Source organism: Puma concolor, chromosome C2 (assembly GCF_028749965.1).
Source record: "Puma concolor isolate L17-30 chromosome C2, mPumCon1.1.hap2, whole genome shotgun sequence".
Classification (NCBI taxonomy): Eukaryota; Metazoa; Chordata; class Mammalia; order Carnivora; family Felidae; genus Puma; species Puma concolor.
Genome location: NC_141675.1, coordinates 78123446 through 78144783, shown reverse-complemented (window position 1 = coordinate 78144783; position 21338 = coordinate 78123446). Strand labels below are relative to the sequence as shown.

Below are 21338 nucleotides of genomic sequence, written 5' to 3'. Positions count from 1 at the left end.
GACTACCTAGGGGGCACATAAATGACTATGATGACACTGTGAGCATAGACTTTAACAAATTTAAAATTGTACAAGTCAAGAATCAATGTAGAAATTTTATTATTTTTAATTTTTATTTTAGAGAGAGAGAGAGCATGCAGTGAGGGAGAGGGACAAAGAGAGAGAGAGAATCTGAAGCAGGCTCCACACTCAGTGCAGAGCCCAACCCAGGGCTCAATCCCACGATGCTGGGATCATGACCCAAGCTGAAATCAAGGGTCAGACGCTCAACCAACTAAGCTATCCAGACGCCTCTTCGTGTAGAAATGTTAAAGGCTAAGGACAAGATCTTTTTTAAATGGCTACCTCAGAGAGCAGGTGAATTCCCATAATGTCTAAAGAGCTCTTAGAAACCAGGAGGAAATGCTAACAATGCAATAGTGAACAGACAGCTCACAGAAGTAATACCATGGGCTAACAAAGCTGTGAAATAATATTTAGTATTGTTGGGCGCCTGGGTGGCTCAGTGGGCTGAGCGGCTGACTTCGGCTCAGGTCTTGATCTCGCGGTCTGTGAGTTCGAGCCCCACGTCCATCTCTGTGCTGACTGCTCAGAGCCTGGAGACTGCTTCGGATTCTGTGTCTCCCTCTCTCTCTGCCCCTCCCCCACTCATGCTGGCGCGCGCGCGCGCGCTCTCTCTCTCTCTCTCTCTCCCTCTCTCTCTGTGTCAAAAATAAACGTTAAAAAGATGTTTTTAAAAATTTAGTATCATAAGTTAAGAAAAAAGGAGGAAAGATTTCACCTTGAAACAGTGAGAAAACCATGCCATGTTTCAGTTGTCAAAGGAGAACAATTTGTTGTTGTTTTTTTTAAGATAATATTCATTGCTGTCGAGATGTGGTGTGGCCAGCACACTCAAGGAGTAAGATAAGAGTATAAACTGGAAAGCATTCTGGAAAGCGTTTGGTCCAGTTCATTTCCTTTGACCCTTTTTTCCCCCAATTACTCTTTTAGGAATATATTTTAAGTAAAATACAGGTTATCAGTAAAAAAAACAAAAAACAAAAACAAAAAAAACAGGGGTGGGGGGTGGGGAAGCCCAACATTTAAGGAAAACATTAAAACTAGGTGAGTGAGATTCATCAAATAGAATAATTTTCAGCCACTGAAAACCGTATTTAATGAATATTTAATGATATCAGAAATGCTTGTAAAATAATGATAAGTGAAAACAGATTAAGAAACTGATTTCAATTTGCTAAAAACATACAAGCATACAAACAAATTGAAAAAAAATACACCCCAAAATTAACAGCAATTTCCCCTAGGTGATTTTTAAATTTTTCATATTTCCTGAATTCTCCAAAATGAGCATATGTTTGTTCATGCATATAAATATATGTCTATAAAATATGTATTATTAAGAAAACTTGTCTTGTGCTTGCAGTACTGTAAGATGACCTCTCATTCTTTACCATCATAGTTAGACACCATAATTTGAACCTTAAAGCTAAGAATATTCCCCCACAGTTAGGATCTCAAGGTGGAAAGGGATTCTAGTTATCTAGTCCGGTGATTCCCAAACTTGAGTGTGCATCCAAATAACCTAGGTGTTTAAAATGCAGATTGCTGGGTTTCTGATACAGTAAGTCTGGATACCTGAGAGTTGGCATTTCTGTCAAGTTCCCAGGGGATGCTGATGCTGCCGGCATAGGGACCCCACTCGGGGTCAATAATAATCTAGTCGAACTTCCTGACTTACCAATAAATCCCAGATTTCTTCTCCACCACTAGCAAAACCTAGGTTTTTCCAGCTACATCTGGAAGCCTCTGATGGCAGGAAACGTTCTTGTGAAGACAGGCATCCTAAGAACTTAGAGACCCATTAACAGCTAAGACCTGAAAGATTGTGCAAGCCCCCACCCATCTCCCCTAGCCTCTCTTTAGGCAGGAGTGTTTCCCAAATGATTTGGGACGAGTCCATACTTACGGTTATTGGCCATTTTGTGGGACATCATATGAACCATCTGCCCTGATGGAAGGAGTCCCTCAGTTTATTGCTTCTCTTGAAGTAATAAAAATGTGCTGGTTTGCGGGAAATGACCCCCAAAACAAAGTCAACACCCGGCACTGTAACATTTTTAAATTTACCCCATTTTAAGGGAGAAATTACATACTGCAGTGGTTTTGTGAATTTCGAGCTATCACACAAGTGCCTACTGTATCAGTTCTCTCCCTAATAGACCAGAAAACTAAGAAAATGGGGCTGCTGTTCCTTGTGCTTGTCAGATGTTGTAAATCTCATAAAAGGTCTTTAAGAAAATCATGAAGACTTCAGTTAATTGCCTGACCAGCCCAATTAGCAGAGAAAATTGGGTTCTAACTACAGGGATATGGGATACTGTCTTTCTATCATGGGTTGAAAAGGCAAGCTTCACCACATCCAACTACCTACAGTGGACTCTGAACAAGTTAACTCACTAGCTTCTCCTAAATGGGGGAGAAGGGGATAAAAACTGACATCTCTTGAACTCAAAATGAGAATATGATCTCCTACTTCTTGCCTTTGGTTCATGTACATACAGTGAATTCTCAGTTACATATAGCACTAGAATCCGCAAGCCACATCAAAATCTCATGTTAGCCAGGATCTCCATGTTGATGATCTACCCCATCAAGACCTTTGTCAAAACTGCTGAAAAAACAAATGGGAGGGATCTGAGTTTCACTTCCTCCTCTTTGCCCTGGAGGTGCTAACAAGCAAATAAATTGCTCAGCTAGAGAAAGGAAAAGGAGAAGTAAGCGTCTTCCATTATCTAAAAAAAAAAAAAAAAAAATGGACTCTATCAGCGGGAAATGTAGGCAGTGCATCAGCTGTCACTGTCTGCCCCAAGCATAGCCATCTCCACTGCCAGTACAGTCTCCCCTGGTACTCATCCATCACCGCTTCCATGGCATGTGCTGTGCTTCCCAGGGCAGTGCACTGGTTCAGGGAGTACCACGGTGATAGGGTTCTTCCCCATAGGGGGCTCTGGTGCTCTGGAATGAGAAAAGGCTTCCCGCAGCACAAGGACATGTGCCCCAAGTCACCATGATCGGCTAGGGCTAAATTACATGCCACAGACAAGTTCTGTGAGAGTCCTTCGTCTGTGCCTCACTTTCATGAATTCTGGAATAAACATAGCCCCCGTAACAAAGCCCATAACACAAAATGGTACTTGATGTATTCTTGGTCTAGGAACTGCCACAAAACATAAAGATATCCTCCCCTTCTGGAGCTCCTGGGTGGTAAAAACCAGCCTAAGAGTCGTTTTCAGCTTCTGTCACCCAGGTTATGCTAATTATCCACAATGTCTTTTGGTTTCATCCTTGTCTTTCCATATCCTGGGGACTTATAAATTTAAACCTGGCTTGCAGTAGTACCCTTTTAGCCAGAGTCTCCCCCACTCCAACTTGCCCTGACAACAGCTGTAGAATAATTTCCCTGGAACTCTTTTCTTCCTCATGTTATTCTCCAGCTTAAAAGTTATCATGGTTCCCTGTTACCTCACATTACACCCAACCTCTGCCCCCTCCCCTTTAAAGCCCTGGAGTAACTGCCCCACCTGTGTCCCTGACCTCCCTTCTCATCCGTTGCCCCGCACTCAACGAGGTCATTCATTCATCCAGTGCCTTCCCTTTCTCTTTTCACCAACACATTTTCCTTCCCTTCCTTTCAAATCTTAAAATTCCTTCTCAGTTGCTCCCTTCAGACTCTTCTCGGTCCTTACCTAACTTCTTTTTGACACCACTTGGTCTATCCTACATTAATTGAAACTCATTGATGGGTCTCTGTCTGCAAGAATTCTTCTCTGGTTATCTGTGGTCACACCGTCAGTTCCAATGATGTAGACACGACGAGAATGAGCTCCTAGATTGCTTCTTTTGATATACATCTTTCTCCTCCAGTGTAAGATAACGATTATTTAAGCATTACATTCCATTTTACAGCTTAAAGTGGGATTTCGTTGACGGTCCCCCATTTGATCTTCACAGCAACTTTGCGAGGAAAATGGGACAAACGTTACTACCTTCATTGTATAGTTCAGCAAGCATGGCTTTGAAGGTTAAACGATTCGTCCAGAGTCTCACAGCAAAGAAAGAAGCAGGAGATCTGGGACCCAAACCCAGGTCGTTGAATCCTAAGTGCCTCTTGTTCCCATATCATCTTCCCACCCTGGACATGTGTCACACATGATAAATGCTGATGGACTGATAATGCAGATCAGTAATGTGCAGCATCATCAGGCCACATTCAAATAGGGATTTAACGTTCTGAAGCCATGCCCTGAGGATAAGGTTGGGAAGAAAGGCAAAAATGAGAATTCACCAGTGTCTGTCTTTCACTTCCCATTGACTTAAAGTTTGCAGGAGGAAAAAGAAAAAAAGAAAAAAGAAACCTAAAATTAAAAAAAAAAAAAAAAAAGCTTTTAAAATGAAAGTTGGTTTTTTCCTGGAAAGCTGAGAAAAGAGGAAGCACCTAAGGGACTCACTTGAAACTTTCCACATGATGTTGCTTGGGTCAGATGTCGGAATGAAGCCTCTAGGCTATGAGTTACCAGTTGACATTTCTGCAGTGCCTAGACTGGAAGGGCCAGGAGCAGAGGAAGCTAGGAATCTGAAGAACTGGGCTCTAGCTGTTCTGCCCTCTCTGTGTGACCCCAGGCTAATCCAAGGCTCAAGGGAGCCTCAGGCCTCCATTCCTTTGTCTGTCCTGCAGAAAGGTTGAATGAGATGGACCATGAGGTCTCCTCCGGCTGTGACATTTTGAGAGTCTATGAATAGCAAGGACACAAGACAGGTGCGAGCTGATCACCACGTGGGAAGCTCACACCTGTCTCTCCCCAGTGTTTCCGCCCCTCACTTCCAGCAGTGCCAAACTCCAGGCCCAGTGAGGGTCCAGTTGCCAATTTTGAAGCTGTTCAAGGACAGTCGTCCTTTCTGCATGGGGCTCCTTCCAACCCAAAGCTGGCCTTCCTTCCTCCCTCTGCGACTTACTCTCTCATAGGCTACTGGGATTTGCATGTCACTAATTCATTTATGCCTCTTTGCTTTTAGATTAAAATTACTCACAAGAATCAAGCGCCTATGATGATGGGGCCTCCCCAGAAGAGCAGCTTCTTTTCACTGAGGAGGAAGAGCCGTTCAAAAGACTAAACAACGTGCCAAATGCCAGTTAAACCAAGAGAGAAAATAAGAAACTGTAACACATACACACACACACACACACACACACACACACACGCACACGCACATGCACACACGCACACTCATCTCTAACCAGTGGAAGCAAAGCCACCCTTCAGGAAGAAATCTTCATCTTCCCGTACGTTCATTCTCTCTTCTTCAACAAAGGACACACCCCAACAGAGCCAGGACCCCCAGAAAATTTTGAATGGACCCAGGGCCCACCAGGGTGATGTTGGCTCTTACAGCAACCTCCACATTCCCAGAAGGCCTTGAGTGGGACTTTCTGAGACTGAAGGAGAAGTCCCCCTTTCTTCCCACCAGTCTTGCAAGGTCCCTCATGGACGCTCACAAGGAAGCAGGCTGCAGGTTTCCTGCCTATGGTGAGATCGGATGTGGCCAAGGGAAAGCGCTCCCATTCCAGAGAACTTACACAAAGGTCCCTCTGTACAGAGACAAACGGCCTCCAACTCTCAAAGCATAACCCTTGGCAGGGCTCAGCAAGCGCACGTTGGTTTCTTAGTTGTCCTTCAAGCAGCAACTTCTGCCTGAACTTGCTGAGGAGGCAGAAAGGCTGTGGAAAGCTGTGTTTCCATTCTTGGTTCTCCACACTGTCAGTGGGCACTTGTTATTTTCCCAAAGCCTTCTCCTGGTGGCTGTGTGTTTGTTTGGAGACGGCTCCAAGAGCCCCCAGAGCTGCCTGTACAGCACACCTTAGATGTGGTATTTATTTTCTTAGTTCTGTGAACACCTGGGAGGGAAAGCAGAGAAACTGGGATTTATTTTTCAAATTGGTGTCATAATATTGTGTAAAAAGGGAAGAAAAAAAAACCACCCCCAGCTTCTTTCTTTTTCAAGCCAAAGCGTGTTTCCTGTTTGAGTTCCAAGCCCTGGTGGCAGACTATTTCCTGAAGGCAGAGAAGATGAGAAGGAAGGACCCTTTGCTGAGAAGACCAGGAGACAAACCATCAGGTGGCTCCCACCTTCCTCTTTGCACCTACCACTCCCAGAGTGTGAGCTGAAGGCCCTTCTGATGATCTAATGTGTGTGTACATATATGTAGCATATATATTTATATATATATAAATATTTATTTACTGATGGACTTCTCCTGACTGAAAAAAAAAAAATATGTAGAATAGGAACAGAAAAGTGGGAAGGAAAAAGAAAGTTTTCACTCCCCCATTCCACCATTTCATGGTCAAGACACATTTCCCCATGGTGATCATGAGATTTAAGGGAAGTGAAAGTAGCTTCTTATTGTAAAGAGACTGAGAATTCCTATTCTGGATTCTCAAAACAACCATGAAAGATACGCTGGACAGAATTTACTCTCCCATTTGTCAGATAAAGGCACCGAGTCTCTGAAAAGTTAAGAGACTTGTCCGTGGTGTCTTAGCTGATGTGGTTTGAGAATAAGTGCCACTAAGAGGATATTTATTAGGGAAAAGAACCTGCACGTCTTAGAATAGGGTCATTTCTGGTCACTGGGAAATGATTCCATTCGAGTCCAGGTTGCCAGGGAAGAATGAACATGTAGCCCATGTGAGGACGGGACAGGCTCACATGAGAAAATAGGGGCCTCGTGATGCTTCCCGGAGATTCTATCTGGCCTGAACTGGTAAGAAGTTGGTCTGGGTTGAAGGCACTAGACAGATCATCAAATTAAACTCTATCACGTGTCAACTCATCATGGTCCTCATGGCCTCCTAGTCTGGAAACACCTCTGGCTGCAGGGATGACCTCAGTGGAGACTCACAAGATGGACTGAGGCACCTTCTTCAAGGTGCTCCCAGCCAGTACCCAGAGGGGTCTTGGCAGAGGCCAATGGGCTTCCTGCAGCTGGTGCCGGCATCACCCTCCTTTCCTGAGGGCAAGTCTGTGTAGAACTTCATTACTAGACAGAAACATTTGCCTTGGCGCCTTCACTCCACTGGACCGCCATCCCCTCTGAGATTTCTTAAGAGGAAACGTGGGCCCACTAGACATTGCTCCACTGAGCTGTCTCTAATCTTGCACTGGGTCAGGAGCTTTGCACAAGGAAGGGAAATTAAGACTGTGTGTACACACTGATCCTAACTGTGAAGGAAGCAGTCATCTAGGACCATCCTGCTGGACCTAATAGTGCAAAACAGTGGGTGAGGGGAAAACCAGGCCGTCTGGAGAATGTCTTGAATGATGGGATCCTTGGTGATGGGATGGACCAGCAAGCTCCAGAATAACAACAGGTACTATCTTGGAAGCCACTTGATTTCGAAACAAAGGCAGGTGTGGGCTCACTAATTCTGAGACATTTACAGACATTTTTGCATGTCTGATCCCCCAAGATTGAGGCTGTCGAAACATAGCACTGTCAACAGGTGGAACTGAGTCTCAGTGATTCACAAGTCAGAGTGGCCGTGGCCTGCTCTAGTCCAGTGCATAAGACTTGCAGTGTTGCTTGAGAGACATGTCCCAAGGCCTCCTTAGAACCACACAGTATAATACACCAGTGGAATTGCACTTCCAGCTTGGTAAGTCCAGTGTTGTTTGATGTGCTGTTGCAATTCATTCCTTAACTACTGTGACCATGGCTTTTTCCTGTAGAGTACCTCATCTTAGTGATCTTCCCAGCAACCTTAGAGGCTGACAGAGAATGTGTTACCCTCCCGATCTTAATACTGAGAAAAATTAAGCTTAATGAGGGTTCAGTGACTTCTCAAAGTCACACAGTTAGGCAAGCAGGGCAAAATCCAGTCCTTTAGTCTTCATCTTATTCTAATTGTGACCATGCCACAGACATGTTCTCACCTGCCCCCACAGTTCTACCCTACCAGCAATAAAAATAATGAAACAGAAAATCTTCAATACATTGTGTTGTCCCTGGACTGTTGAGCTAAGAGTTGCATCTCATTATGGCTTGGTCTTTGTGGATTTCCTCCAGTGAGTTGAGAATGGAGATAGACTTAGTAGAATGATTATATTTCAGGTCAGAGACCAGCTCCTCTCAAGATAGTTCTTTCCACAGATGGAAAAGATATGTTAAAATTGCCAAATAAATTAGGAAATACTTGGCAGAATCTGGAAGAGCCTCCAGACTGGCGTTACATAACATGCATATACATTATACATATGCACATTATATAAGGTGACATAGTACTTAATGTGCTGTATATATTATGCAAATTACATATTTGTGAGTAATCATGATAAATATAGAGACCCACTAATCACTTTTTTACACATACTCAGTGACAGATTAGGAAGTTACTTTGCCAGAGAGTCTTAAAACTTACTCTCTCCTGCTGCTTTGGTTCCAATTCCTGACAAAAATAATTGCATCAACTTTTCCCATCTCTAGCCCCCTCTCCTCTTAGCCAAAACCCTCAGTTACCTCCTGTCCCAGCTAGGCTGTACCTTCCGTGGAACACACCACAATTGGATCCATAAAAATAGAATCATGGGGATGGGAAGGATCTAGACTTCCAGATTCCCTATGTCCCAGGCCTACATCTCAACACTCCCAGGCAAGTGGGTGCCTAATGCTAATATCAAAAGTAGAGAGGAGGGGAGAGGGGAGGGAGGAAGGGTGGAAGAGTCTACCAAACCTCCAAGGAAGGAAACTTCATAGTGTTCCCTGGCCACCAGTTCCAGGATCTAACAATAACCAATCAGGAAGTTATTTCAAACATCTAAGTCCCCACAGCATATCTGAGACCATAATTTCCTAAGATGTGTTTCGCAAAATGCTAGTAGCCATAAAATGCTCCATGAAAACAGAGTTCCGTGATCAAGTACTAGCTCCCTTTCTGGGAGAGACATAGAGAGGCCTAACGCTAAAAACTCACCATGAAGAACCATAGAGTCCTTTATTTGTCTGTCAACATCAACAGATTAGAAACCCTGCCTTATGCCCACAATTTCTTCTTTTTGTCCTCAGTGGGGATAGGAACATGCAAGTAACCATCCTCAGCAATAATATTCCCAAAAGTACTTCTCTAGGAGAAGTAGTCTCCATTCTTAAGACACTGTTTAGTTTCTGCTCTGTGATTGTTCCCGTCTACATTCTTCAAGTAAGAATCAAGGATCTGGACTCTTTGTCCCATGGGTGAGGAAGGGATTGGGGGAAACATGATAGCTTCCAGGGGTCAGACTTTATCTGTGTAGCTCCAGAGAAAAGAATCGGGTCTAAACAATACAGTTATAGAGAGGTTGATTTTTATTCAATTGAATGACTGCTCTTGGAACTGGCCTAATATGGAAAGGACTTTTTCTGGGGGGAAGAAGAGTTACCTGCTCTTATAGGATAGGCCTTGACTTGGTTGGGTGGGGAACTAGCAGTGATTGATCTACCTTGTCCAAAAAGCAATCAGAACTGTTTTTGTAAGCATCAATGTTAAAACAGTATCTATTACTTCCTTTTGAACAGCAGCCTCAGTGTCCCTTGTTTTCTGAAAGAATGAAAATGACTCCTGGAGAGATTTCTGGATCGGTGGGTACTGATCAGTTAGACCACACTTAATACATGGCAAAATTGACCAGAATCATTGACATCCTCAAGGATAGCTAGTGGTAGTTATCTCTTCTCAGTAGCTTGGAGTGTTAAAGGAATGGGGTTCAGTATTCAAATCAAAAGAGATTTTGCTTTTCTGTTGGGGTCCATAGTAGCAGTGTGGAACTCTTCTAGTCACAAATTTCGGGCCTGCATCTGACTTGCAATAACAAGGAAAAAGAAACTATCCCACATGTGAAATAGCAATCAAGTTTTACATAAAACAACAGAGCAGAATTGTATAGAATTTCACATGGAGCCATTGTTTATAGCTCAACTTGATGTCCCATCATACTGGAGTGTATCTTTCAACTTTTTTACTGCAGAGAGAAAGCAGGAAATGGAGACAGGAAAGGGAATGCCCACTTATTGCTTACTGGATACAAGGCATCACGTTGAGGCCTCCATATGCTGTCCCATTTAATCCTCAGAACAGCCTACGATAGGAGCAGTGTACTTATTTCACAGATAAAGGTATTAGTGCGTAGAAAGGTAAACCACCTTGTCCAAGTTCAAACAGATAGTAAGTGGTAACAGCTAAGACTTGACATGAATCTGTCTCACGAAAATGTATGTTTTTTCTACTATACTTTAGTGCTTTTAACATTCTTATCTGTTTCCAATCCCACTATCATTCTGGGTGAGATTACACAGCGTTGGCAAATTGATCTATCAGGTCCACCTCTGTGTAGCCCTCTAATCATGTTCCTACTGAAGAACTCTCAGTGCTTGTTCACATTTAAGTTCAACAGCCTCTGTGGACAGCTGGAACCTCAAACCTCAACTTTGCAATCAAATTGACAGCCAAAACTTAGTCTTCAGTGTTTCCAGTTCTAGGTGAATGGGATGCACTTCCCGGGACTACCTAATAGATTTCCTACCCAACTCTGTGAGTGGGAGAGCAGCAAGCTGTCTTCTCAGACATAAATGCCATGGTCAACGGTGACTGGCCTGCACAAGGAAGGAGGGCTGGGGTTGTTGAAGGGAGCCTCCAGCAAGAAGGCTCTGCATGTGATCCTCATTAGTGATAGGCGTGGGTTGGGCCATCTGTATTCCACAGGAGAACAGAATGGCAGGCTGCCTTTCAGATGCCAAGAGAAGCTATCTAATGGGAAGATCCAGAGAGCTCAAAAAGCAGACAGGCATCTTTCCTCAAGGGGATCTCTGTAGGAATCCAGGGACATAGAAAACCAAGGGTTTTTGGAAATAAGCTGCTTAACTTGCTGGGTACCTACCCTGGCTACCACTTTATTCTTCATGTCCGTGGTGCAGAATGGCAAGCCAAGCCCTGCAGCCTCATCTGCTAGCTAAACTCCCTTCGATGGAGCCCACGATGAACCTATGTTATCCTAAAATCTGTGGATGCTGTGGCAGGTGCATCATAGCAGTTTGCAGTTAAGCCTTCAAGTCTCCCAAGGGTCAGGAAACACTGTAACCAGGAGAGACCATATGATTGGATGTTCCATGCAGATCCTAGAGAAATAATCAGAAAACATGAGGACAACTGTAAATTGGTCAAGTTAGGAAAATGCAATTTGGAAGCAAAGAAGAGAACGTATAACGCAGTGTCAAGCACGTAGTAGGTAATGAGTAAATATTTGTTAAATGAATGAATAGCTAAAGTGGGTATCTGTCCCTGTATCCTGGAATGGATAGGGGAAGGGGGGGTAGAGGTGATGAAAGCTTTTTAACTAACAGCTCAGGAACTTGAAACCACAGGATGTAGAGGGAGCTCATGGGGGCCTCTAACTACCCAGACATCTGTTGAATGATGGACACAGCTAAATATGGATCATCAAAGGGCTTTCTAGGTCACATGGAGGGCAGTTTCATGATTCAGAAAATATGAAATTCAACTTGGACAGAAAGACAGAAATATTTGCAATCTACTTCTTAGCCATCAGGTCAGAATGGACAAAGAATAAAAAGGCAGCACAGAAGCGGAGTTACAACACAGTGAGAGATCAGCATAATAAGGTACAGATTCAGAAGATGAAAAGACATGGAGAACTGGGTTTTTTAGCAGATATTTGGGCAAGGAAGCTGAGCACTATAGTTCAAAATGAAAGAAAGGACTGACAAATCCTTTAAAAAAAAAAAGCAGCTTAAAGTTGCGTTAATGGTAATATGTGGGACATGTCCAGGCATTAATGAAACTCTTATTAAATAACTATCATTTATTGTGCAGTCCAAAGCCTATTACTTTTATGACCACTGCTAAACTTCACAGGAACTCTCCTGAAGTGGGTGGTATACAGTTCCCTACTTGACAAACAAGGACTGAGACACGGAGCAGATCTCATAGCAGCAGATCCAGGATTCAGATCTGTCAGTATCTGCCTTCAAAGCCATGTTTGCACCTCACTGCCACTGCTGATGACTCTGAGCTTCAAGCATAGTGGCAGGGATTTACCACCCCAAACCGATCCCTTGTGCACGACTCAGCGGACTTGCTTCTCAACCTGGAAATCTGAGTCCACGAAGCCGGGGTGGGAAACAGCACTCACTTGGCCAGCCACAGAGGCTCATTGAGAAGGAGTGGACCTGGGCTGTGGAAGGTGTGTGCATACTTCACCCTCCCTTCTTCTTAGGCCCTCTCTCCAACGCGCCAGCTGGGCCGTGTCCTAGGACCTTACTCAGACAGCATCCAGCCAACAATGAACAGCTGGTAAAGAACTCACCAGATCAGGGTGTTCACATAATATGAAAGATCATCTGAAAAGATACACAGAGACCATATTAAAGATCAGGAGCAAGTGAAATGAGGTCAGGTGGTCAAGCCTCAGAATTTAGCAACTGATACCTAAAGGTGGAACAGAGATCCAAAATGTCCTTTTAAAAATCTGTTGGATGAATCATAATTTGGAGTAAAAAGACTGCTTCTGGAATGATGCAAAAAAAAAAAAAATGTTGAACTTTTTCCTTTCCAAAAAAAACAAAAAAATTGTTTTTAAAAATGGAACGTTAGCAAGAACTACGAGGTGAGGGATGATAAAATGGTCATTTCTTTTTACCTTAGATGAGACAAAAGGAAGTGCACTTCTAAACCTCACAATATAAATGGCAATCCAGAAAAAGATTCCAGGAAGTGTGCATTTTCTGCTGAGGGATTAAGCATCAGTACTTTCAAAGTAATTAATGAAGTGACTTTTTTGTCTTTTTTATTTTTTATTTTTTAAAGAAAACTGGTACTAATAGGTCACCAGGAAATGGCACGATCTTCAAGAAAAGAAAAATTTTCCTGATGAATATTTCCTCTCTCCCCAACATCTTTGAGGTGAAAGGATTGAGAACTAACTAGATCTTTTAACTCAGAGCAACATACATCGTGGAAGGTGTTAAGAACAGAGGATATCATTAAAATTGCTGTTTGGGGTTTGCTGTCATCACTCTCTGCTCCCACCAGGCATTAAGGTAATGATAATAAACCTAAGAAGAGTAAGTAATCCCCACCTCCCACCATCTCCCTGTCAGCCTCCTAAAGCTCCCACCACCTGCCCAGGTTAAACATACTTCCTTGAATTAGAGTATCTGGGAGTAATTTCTCTTTATTACGGACATTTTCAAACACATAGAAAAATAGAGTCATGAATATAATGAGAACACTTCTACCTGTCACTTAAGATTCAACAGTTCTTACCATTTTGCCATATTTGTTTCATACTTTTTTACTGAAGTATTGGAAAGTAAATTACAGGTGTCATGACATCTCACACCAAAATACTCACGCATATATCATTATCGGGGATCCTTCCTTACATGTGAAAGGCTGCGTGTATCACTCTGCTCTCAGAAGATGTCAGGGTGCTCTGGTAAGCTCAGTTGTTCCTCAACTGTCTGAATCCTGTTGTCACACCTAGAAGTTAATCAGGACAGGGGCCCTGGGTGGCTCCGTTGGTTAAGCATCCGATTCGTGGTTTCGGATCAGGTCATGATTTCATGGCTTGTGAGTTCGAGCCCCATGCCAGGCTCTGTGCTGGTAGCTTGGAGCCTGCTTGAAATTCTCTGTCTCCCTCTCTCTCCACCCCTCTCCAACTCATGTTCTCTCTCTCTCCCTCTCAAAAGTAAATAAATATTCTAAAAAAGAAGTTAATCAGGACATCGCTCACACACTCATGAAGAGAAAGTTTTGGGTGGAACCCAAGGAAGGTCTTAGCTGTATTCAAATCGTTCCTGATTGATCTGGAAAGAGGAAACAGCACATTAACTAAATCCTCAAAAGACACAAAGTGGGAAAGTGTTATAAGCACTAAGTGATGCCAGAGAGAAAATGCAAAGCACTTGGGGGAGGTAGAAATTTACCTGAGCAATGCGTGTTCTTATTTTTGAAATAAAAATTGTTTAAAGCATTAATAGTTACAGAAAGACTGGGCACAGTATTACTTGGGACAGGTAAAACACTGTATCTGCAGATTCATTTAATCGTATAAAAGACAACTGTAGTTATTGCCCTCACCCTGTGAGAAACATGGCGCTAGACTGGGTGTGGGTGCGGGGTGGGGGTGGGGTAAGCTGCTGAGATGTACAGACAGGTCCTCCCCCTCCACTGGGGCATAACTGAACTGGAAGTGTGTCAACTCCTGAGAGAACGTCTGGGAAGCTTGGTTGAGAAGCGTTGGCTCACTTATGTGGGGTAAGATCATTTTCAGTAGGCAAAGAGTAAAAGAAGCAGATATCATTCCATTTGCTCTGTGCTGGGGTCAGGGCAGGCTACCTGCAGATGTTCTGGGCAAGAGGGTGGGCAAGGTGGTTGGGTGGTTTGCTTGCAAAAGTCTGCCGGCTCAGTGATTCCGTCAAACAAGAGGGAAGCAGACAAAATGAGTGACAGTAGGTTCCAGAATGTTCAGCCTGTCTCAGTAAGTGAAATACGTTTCCAATTCAAAACAGCCTACATGGTGGCAATGACTGGAAACTAAGGCCTGATACCCAGTCTGTGGCTGGTGGACCAAACTGAGCACCCATCTGGCTTTCCACACATTGGGAGGAAAAGGTTCCTCATCCATAGCCCCAGTGCATATCTACATTTCTTTTGACTTATGAAACACCCCACCACACCACCGCTTCCCCCATGGGGTTCATAAGAACAAGCACCACCTTCTTCTGTCCTGACGTTGCTGCCATAAGGAATTCAAGTCTATGTTGACTGACTCGGCAATGAAAATTGTTTTCATCCTCCTGAGAGGAGGAACATGTTTTCTTCCCAGAGCGCCCCCTCTTTGGAAGAACACAGTCTTTCCTGAGCTCCCTCCTCCAGCCTAACCCCTGGCCCTGAAGCCCAGGATCCGCTGATGGGCGAGAAAACACATGAGCTCACTGGAGCTTATATAAGAGCTCTTGGCAGGCCTTCCGGGGAGCATGCTCACATTTGCCTTGTCTAGGCAATGTGAGTTTTCTTTTCTCTATCTCCCCAGAACAGAGAGGGCTATGTGCACTCCTGTTCATTAGTAGTTTTGTAGCAGGGAGGAGGAAACACAGCGTTCCTTCCTATAGCCCAGTGATTCAAATTGGCACAGTTTTCCGGAGGGGGAGAAATAGTATCTAAAAGAACTCACCTGTTTGTGTTGAGCCCCTTGTCTTAGTTCTTTTCCATGAGGAGGCCGTATGGCCTCCGTCCCTGCGGTGGAGCCATGAGAGCAATAAGGGCCGAGGCCTCCTCGACATCTCTGAGGACTACAGCTCAGGTGTCCCTTCTGAGATGTTTGTGAGCAGGGTCTAGAGCAGAGAGAGACAGAATGGATGGAAACTCCTGTCTTCCCTCAAAGGTAAAAATAAAAGATTTATGCAGATCTTTCAGGTGTTCTCATTGGCAGGAAATTGATCCTGCCTCCAGAGGACTTGGCGAAAACTCCTATCCTTCCCCAGACTTCATTTTCTTGATGGAAGAAAGAAACTTTGGGGAAACGTTTGGGAACTGCATTCTGGAAACTCAAAGAGAAGCGAGGAGAGAGAGAGAGAGAGAAAGTGAAGGAAGGTCATGAGTCCAACCTCCAAATTCAGTGGGTGTTTTACATGGCTCCCAAGAGGAGAAAGGATTTGGTTCTTCTTTTGCGGCTGAGGGAAGAAAAGGAGAGGGAGGAGCCAGGGGGCCCTTGGCCATGATGGGCTCCACTGTGCCTCCCCAGTGGCTCCAGGCCTGGACAGCTCAGGGCAGTGCCAGACAACACGGGGAGCTCAGCCTGTGCCTTCTCATTCTCCTTCCAGAGCTTCAAGGCTATGACCAACCCCAGGATGCTTCCTGCCCACAGGCAGGTGGGGAGATGCACTCTCCTCTCCCTGCTCAGCATTATCCTACTCCTCTCCTGGGGCCAGCACCCCTTCCTACCTGACACCAAGGAGCAGGAGGGACTTGAGCGAGTGTCAGATTATGTCTCCGTTTTCCCACCCGTGGGTTGGGGCCAGAGAGGGCGGTTCATTTATTCATCCATAAATACTGTGTTATTAACCAATGTTGATTTGCCAGGCACTGTACCCTAACTTCTTAACGTATTTCAACATGGCTGTCTTGCTTTTTCTCAGCCATTTCCCAGCACATGCTGCTTTTCCCAACCTGCACCCACCTGCAATGCCCACTTCTTCCACTTTTTCCTTTTTCTTTTATTCTCATGATGTTTCTCTTCCCTTTCCTCCTATGATTCTATTTTTAGAGCTTTCATACATAAAATCAGAGGATCATAGGGATCTTAAGGGGACATTTGCCCACTTTGTTATCTCCAGGCAAGTCTGTGCTGAAAAGGCCCAGGAAAGATCAGAGAACATCATCCCGAGCCCAATTTCAGAATGTATTCAAGTGTCTTACAGCTTCTCCACATCAAGAAATTATCTCCAATGCCTAACTGAAACCCCTCTCTTCAATACTACGCTCCTTTTTCTTTTCCTTTTGGGTCATGTCTCAGGCCTAAAGCACCTTTGAGGGTATAGAACCACTGAGGAGTTTAATGCAAAACAGCATAGCCAAACATCCCAGACCAGAGGATATGAGCTTCAGTATGAAAACAATAGAACCAGGAACAAAGAAAGGACCAGAGACCATAGCAATTAAGTAGGTTTAGTTTCTGTGAAATCAACAAAAAGAGAATAAGAAAGAACCCACAAGTATAACCCTACTGGAGTTGTGATTTCTGATCAACTACCTCAATTAACACAAAAAGTCCTTTGAGCAGGGAGTTTTGGAGTCAGCCCCCTATTGTTGGAAAGGCTCTTCCTTCCATGTCATCAAGTTCAGCCTTGCACACAGAGTTGGTAGCTAGCATAGCACAATGTCAGTGCTCTGTCGACTGTAGTTGAATAACAAATGGTGGTCAGTCAGCTCTGGCTCCAATGCCACTATATGCAGAATTCCTCTCCAGAGCCGTTTTTCCAGGCCTCTGGTTAGGAGGCAAGCCAGGTCTACACTTGGACAGGGCCTGATGCTCCAAATGTTGCCCTTTTTGATCTGCACAAACCTGCCAAGATTGCTTACAGCTGATAGAGGCAGTGTGGGTAGTGGGCCTAGCGGGTGGGTCGCCTGACGAGGAGGCAGATTTCAAAACCTGCACCATTTTCTTCCTTCCTTTCTTCTCCAGATGACAAGAGGCAGGAGATCCGACTAAAGAGAAGAAGGTCCTACGGCAAGTTGCTGACCCAGCTTATAGCACAGCTGCCCTCTTCCACAGAATGAGAAGAAGCAACCTTTTGTGCCTCTGTGTACCATCACCCTCAACGCTCGGTAGATACCTCAGAGAAAGTGATATTGTTAGCAAGTAATCATAATCCCAAAGAAGCCACTGCTAAGGTGCGGTTTCTGATGGATGCTTTTCTTTCTCTACAGAAAACAAGACCTTCCTGTCTTGGAAAAGTCTGGCAACTGTCCCATAGAGGCTGCTGTGGAAGGGAGCCATTCCACATGCCAGGATGGTGTGAGGGATGAAACCCTGCCTGGGAAACAAGCGCAACATGGGGAGTAGGCTACAGTCCTGTCTCAGCCACATGGCCTTGGGCATGTCCTTTAGCCTTCTGGGGCCTCTCTTTCTCTGTCTACCAAACAAGGGGGCTCTAAAGACTTTCCCTCTTCAATGATCTTGCCTTTACCTGGGGTAAATGCTGTGGCCAAAGGAGAGGGGGCAGGGTCCTTGTTCTTATGGGTCTCCCACCAGGCCCAAGGTTTCCCCCAGCCCTGCTACCCTGAAGGGCTACTCCTGGCCGCTTCAAGAATCTTCTCTTCCCTCTTAAGGATTTATCAGGCTCAGAAATCAGCAGATTTGGGGGACCAATATGAAAAAAACTCTATGAGGAAACTCTTTGATAAGCCCTCCACCTTTACACACACACACACACACACACACACACACACACACACACACACACATACAAACACACATACTTGATCCCTGAAGTGTAAACATCTTCCCTTCTGTGTATCAGACCTATCTTCCCCTTTCTCATCGCCAGTATGTTGGGAGAAAACTCATTCCCACCAGTGGAAAAGCGCCACTTCCTCTTAGAGAACTTAGCTAAACCTCAGTGTTTGGGGGTGACCCTGGGCATAGGTTGAAGCAGAAGGTCCTAACGCACCTCAACCACGGCCCATAAATGCAGACTCTACCAGCCGAGACTGAGGCAGTAACTAGGTAACACAGTGCCGGGTCCAGATCCTTCGCTCGTGGTCCATCCACCTCCACAGCCTCCTCCACCCATAGATATGCTGTTCGTAGTGGTGGCCGCCTGCTCGAGCCTGCCTGTCTGCCTGCATTGAGTGCCGTACATTGTTCTGTAATGTACCGTGTATATGCGTGTCCTCACTCTGTGGTTTACTACAAATAAAAGTGACAGCGGGTAGCTGACCTCTGACCTCTGGGTGGTTTCTTTTCAAGCCACCGCTTGAGAAATCTGGGTTGTCTGATCAGCCACAGAGCACTGGAGACGAGCAGGCTCCTCTAGACTCCCGGGTAGCCTATTCACAGGTGCGCACTGCCAGGGGTTCCACTGATGTGCCGGGACTAGGAAGAATGGAAACTCTCTGTTACCACTTTCTTGGTGCTGGAGGAGGGGGAGAGGAAGCCAAAAGTCCTATTAAATAAGGCTCTACCAAACATTTCATGCACATCATTTCACTGATATCTGAAAACTCCCCTCTGAAGCGATTAGCATTTTATAGATGAGGAAACAAAGGCTCAGAAACGGTAATTAACTTGCTCAACAAGTAACACAGTAAGTCACCCAGTTCTTGTCTCATATCCCATATATTCTTGCTCTTTCCTTTAAACTAGTATTTCTGCAGGGAGGGGGTGGGGCATGGACTACTTCAGAAACACCCGAGGTCCAGATTCCTGGGCCCCTGTCAGACCTCCTACATCCTGAGAGTAGGAGCCTCAAATCTGATCTTTTATAAGCTGGGTTGGTACATACATCCTTGCGGCCACCGCACCACACCCTGCTGGGAGAACAGGACCACTGGAAGGACAGAGACAAGCCAGGGCTTTGGAACAACTCAGAAACTGGAGGCTGTGGAAGAGCGCTGTGAGATAGAAGAGATCTGGAAAGGAAGCATGTCTGGAATGAAGCGAGGCCATGGGCTTCACATCAGAGGTGGCCGGCCCCTCGCCCCAGAATGTAGACCCCGAGAAGAGTCCCTCAGCTAGTCCCCGGGATGAGCGGTCCCAAGCCAGGGGTTCAGACTCACACCCGGGTGGGGCTAGGCAAGGAGGTGTGGGCTCAACTCTGAAGCCTCTGGTAAAAGGCTACAAAGGAGCGGCCTCAGGAGGAGGCATGAGGGTGCATAGCCGCTGCTTGCTGCCGCTGCCTTCCCTGTCTGCCCCCACTGCCCTGCCCAGCCTGGCCTTCCCAGGGAGTCCCAGAATCTGAAGAGCCATTGTCTCCTTGCCTCTCCAGGTTCTTCCTGCCACAGTTGACCAACAATGTTCCCAAAGACCCTGAACCCATGCCCTGAAGTCTGTCTTCTCCACGTCCCTGCTGTCACCCTCAGGGCTGGGCAAGGACTCTGGCCTGAGGGAGCCTAACCAAAATGTTACTCATTCCTACCCATCCCCTCCCCTTTCCACCTGGATCTGCCCGAGTTCTATTTTGTGCCTTAGAGTCTAGGTGGAGGTTTCTGAAATGACGGTTGGGATGTTTGAGGTGGGGCCCTGTGACACAGATGCGTAATTGCTCCCGGGGGCAGGACGAAATACTGGAAATAGCTCCACAGCCGCTCAACTTGGGGACATTCCGCTCCATTCTCACCCTCCCCACTGAGACACTAACTATGCGTGAAAAATATTTTCCCCAGGAGGATGGCTTTTCTGGAGTCAAGAAATCAAGGAAACCCCTCCTGTCCAGAATTTGATATAACCGAATCTGCAAAACATTTAGGTTATGAATCCGGAAAGTGGTTTATGATATACAACTCTTATAGTGAGAATTCTCTCCAATCTCTGTAGCTAGGGAAAGAATTGTGTAAACAAGGAAAATGCTGGTCCATTCAAGAACAAAGGCCCTTAGCATTTGTGTTTGCATTTTAAACAATAGCGAAGAATAAGCCACTTGCTGTTGCATTTACAAGATTTTCTAACACATGGGACTGTGTTTCCTCTCCTTCCCCCACTGCACAGGTTACTGTGTGCCTTTAACAGTAACAAAACTCCCTTTGTTTTTAAATGCTGTTTCCTCCTACCTTCCATTAAACCAGCCTATCAATTATTACAGAAACATTTCTGAATCTAAAACCCTAAAGGCATTCACAGAGGCAGCAGAAAGTCAAAGACAGCCAGAGTGGTGATGGAAGATCAGAAAACATCAGAGAGATTAGAAGGAAAAGTGGTGGTCTGGGAATTGGAGGGTTTGCAGACAGCCGGGAGTCTGACCTCTCAGCCAGAGCAAGACCCGCACCACAGCACCTGTCCTGCCCACAGCCACCTCTGCCTGAAGACTTCTTTGAAAGGCAGCCCACCATCTTCCCAGAGAGCCCCTTCAGGAGCAGTTCTCTGAGACTTGGATAGGTTCCTATTGCACCTGACATCTGCCTCCCGTTGACTCCGATCCCATTGACTCCCTGGCTTGGCCACTGGCAACGCAAAATACATGTCCCCTCTTCTGTGGGACGGCGTGCAGGTATCTGAGAACAGTAACCTAGTCCTAACTCTTTCTCTCCCCCCCCCCCTCCAGACTAAACATCCTCTAAATCCTTAAATCATCCCTTATATGTCGTGACTGTCAGACCCTAAGCTATTCTTACAACTTTCTCTAGAACAACAGTTTGCCAAAGATCCCTCTTAAAATGATTCCCAGAGCTGAGCGCAGCGCCCCAGAAAAGGGCGGACAAGTGCAAAGGCACGTCCCTCGCTCTGGACTCCGCATTCGCTTTCTTTGGCAGCCGAATGGCTCTGCTAATTCATCCTGCTCTCACAGCTGACATCTCTCCCTTCCAGCGAATGCTAGTAACTGCCATTGGGGTGGTGCTTCACGGATCACAAAGTCCCTTCAGAAACGCGGTCTCATTGACTCCTCACCACGGCCCAGGGAGGGTGATTGGAGATGAGGAAGCTAAGGTTTTTCCAAGGCCGCACGGCCAGGCCTCAAGCCCGGAGTCTGTGGTTCCAAATCCTTGCTCCTCCACACACACCCATGT

The 21338-nt window shown here is 45.4% G+C and overlaps 1 protein-coding gene across 11 annotated transcripts in view; it reads left to right on the top strand.

Moving 5' to 3' along the window:
- DGKG (diacylglycerol kinase gamma) overlaps positions 1-18555 on the top strand; it is a 216274-nt gene extending 197719 nt beyond the window's left edge. For 6 of the 11 annotated variants that reach the window (XR_015240176.1, XR_015240177.1, XR_015240168.1 and 3 more), the window contains 4 exons: positions 5077-7718; positions 12918-13150; positions 17299-17441; positions 17544-18555. Coding sequence is in view for 1 of the 11 variants with exons in the window: in XM_025913893.2 (XP_025769678.1) it covers positions 5077-5175 (99 nt within the window). In the remaining 10 variants the exon portion in view is untranslated. Of the gene's footprint in view, positions 1-5076; positions 9611-12917; positions 13151-15302; positions 15499-17298; positions 17442-17543 lie in introns of those variants that run through there. The other 5 variants (XR_015240169.1, XR_015240172.1, XR_015240173.1 and 2 more) reach the window with 5 other exon arrangements.
- Positions 18556-21338: the final 2783 nt, after the last annotated feature.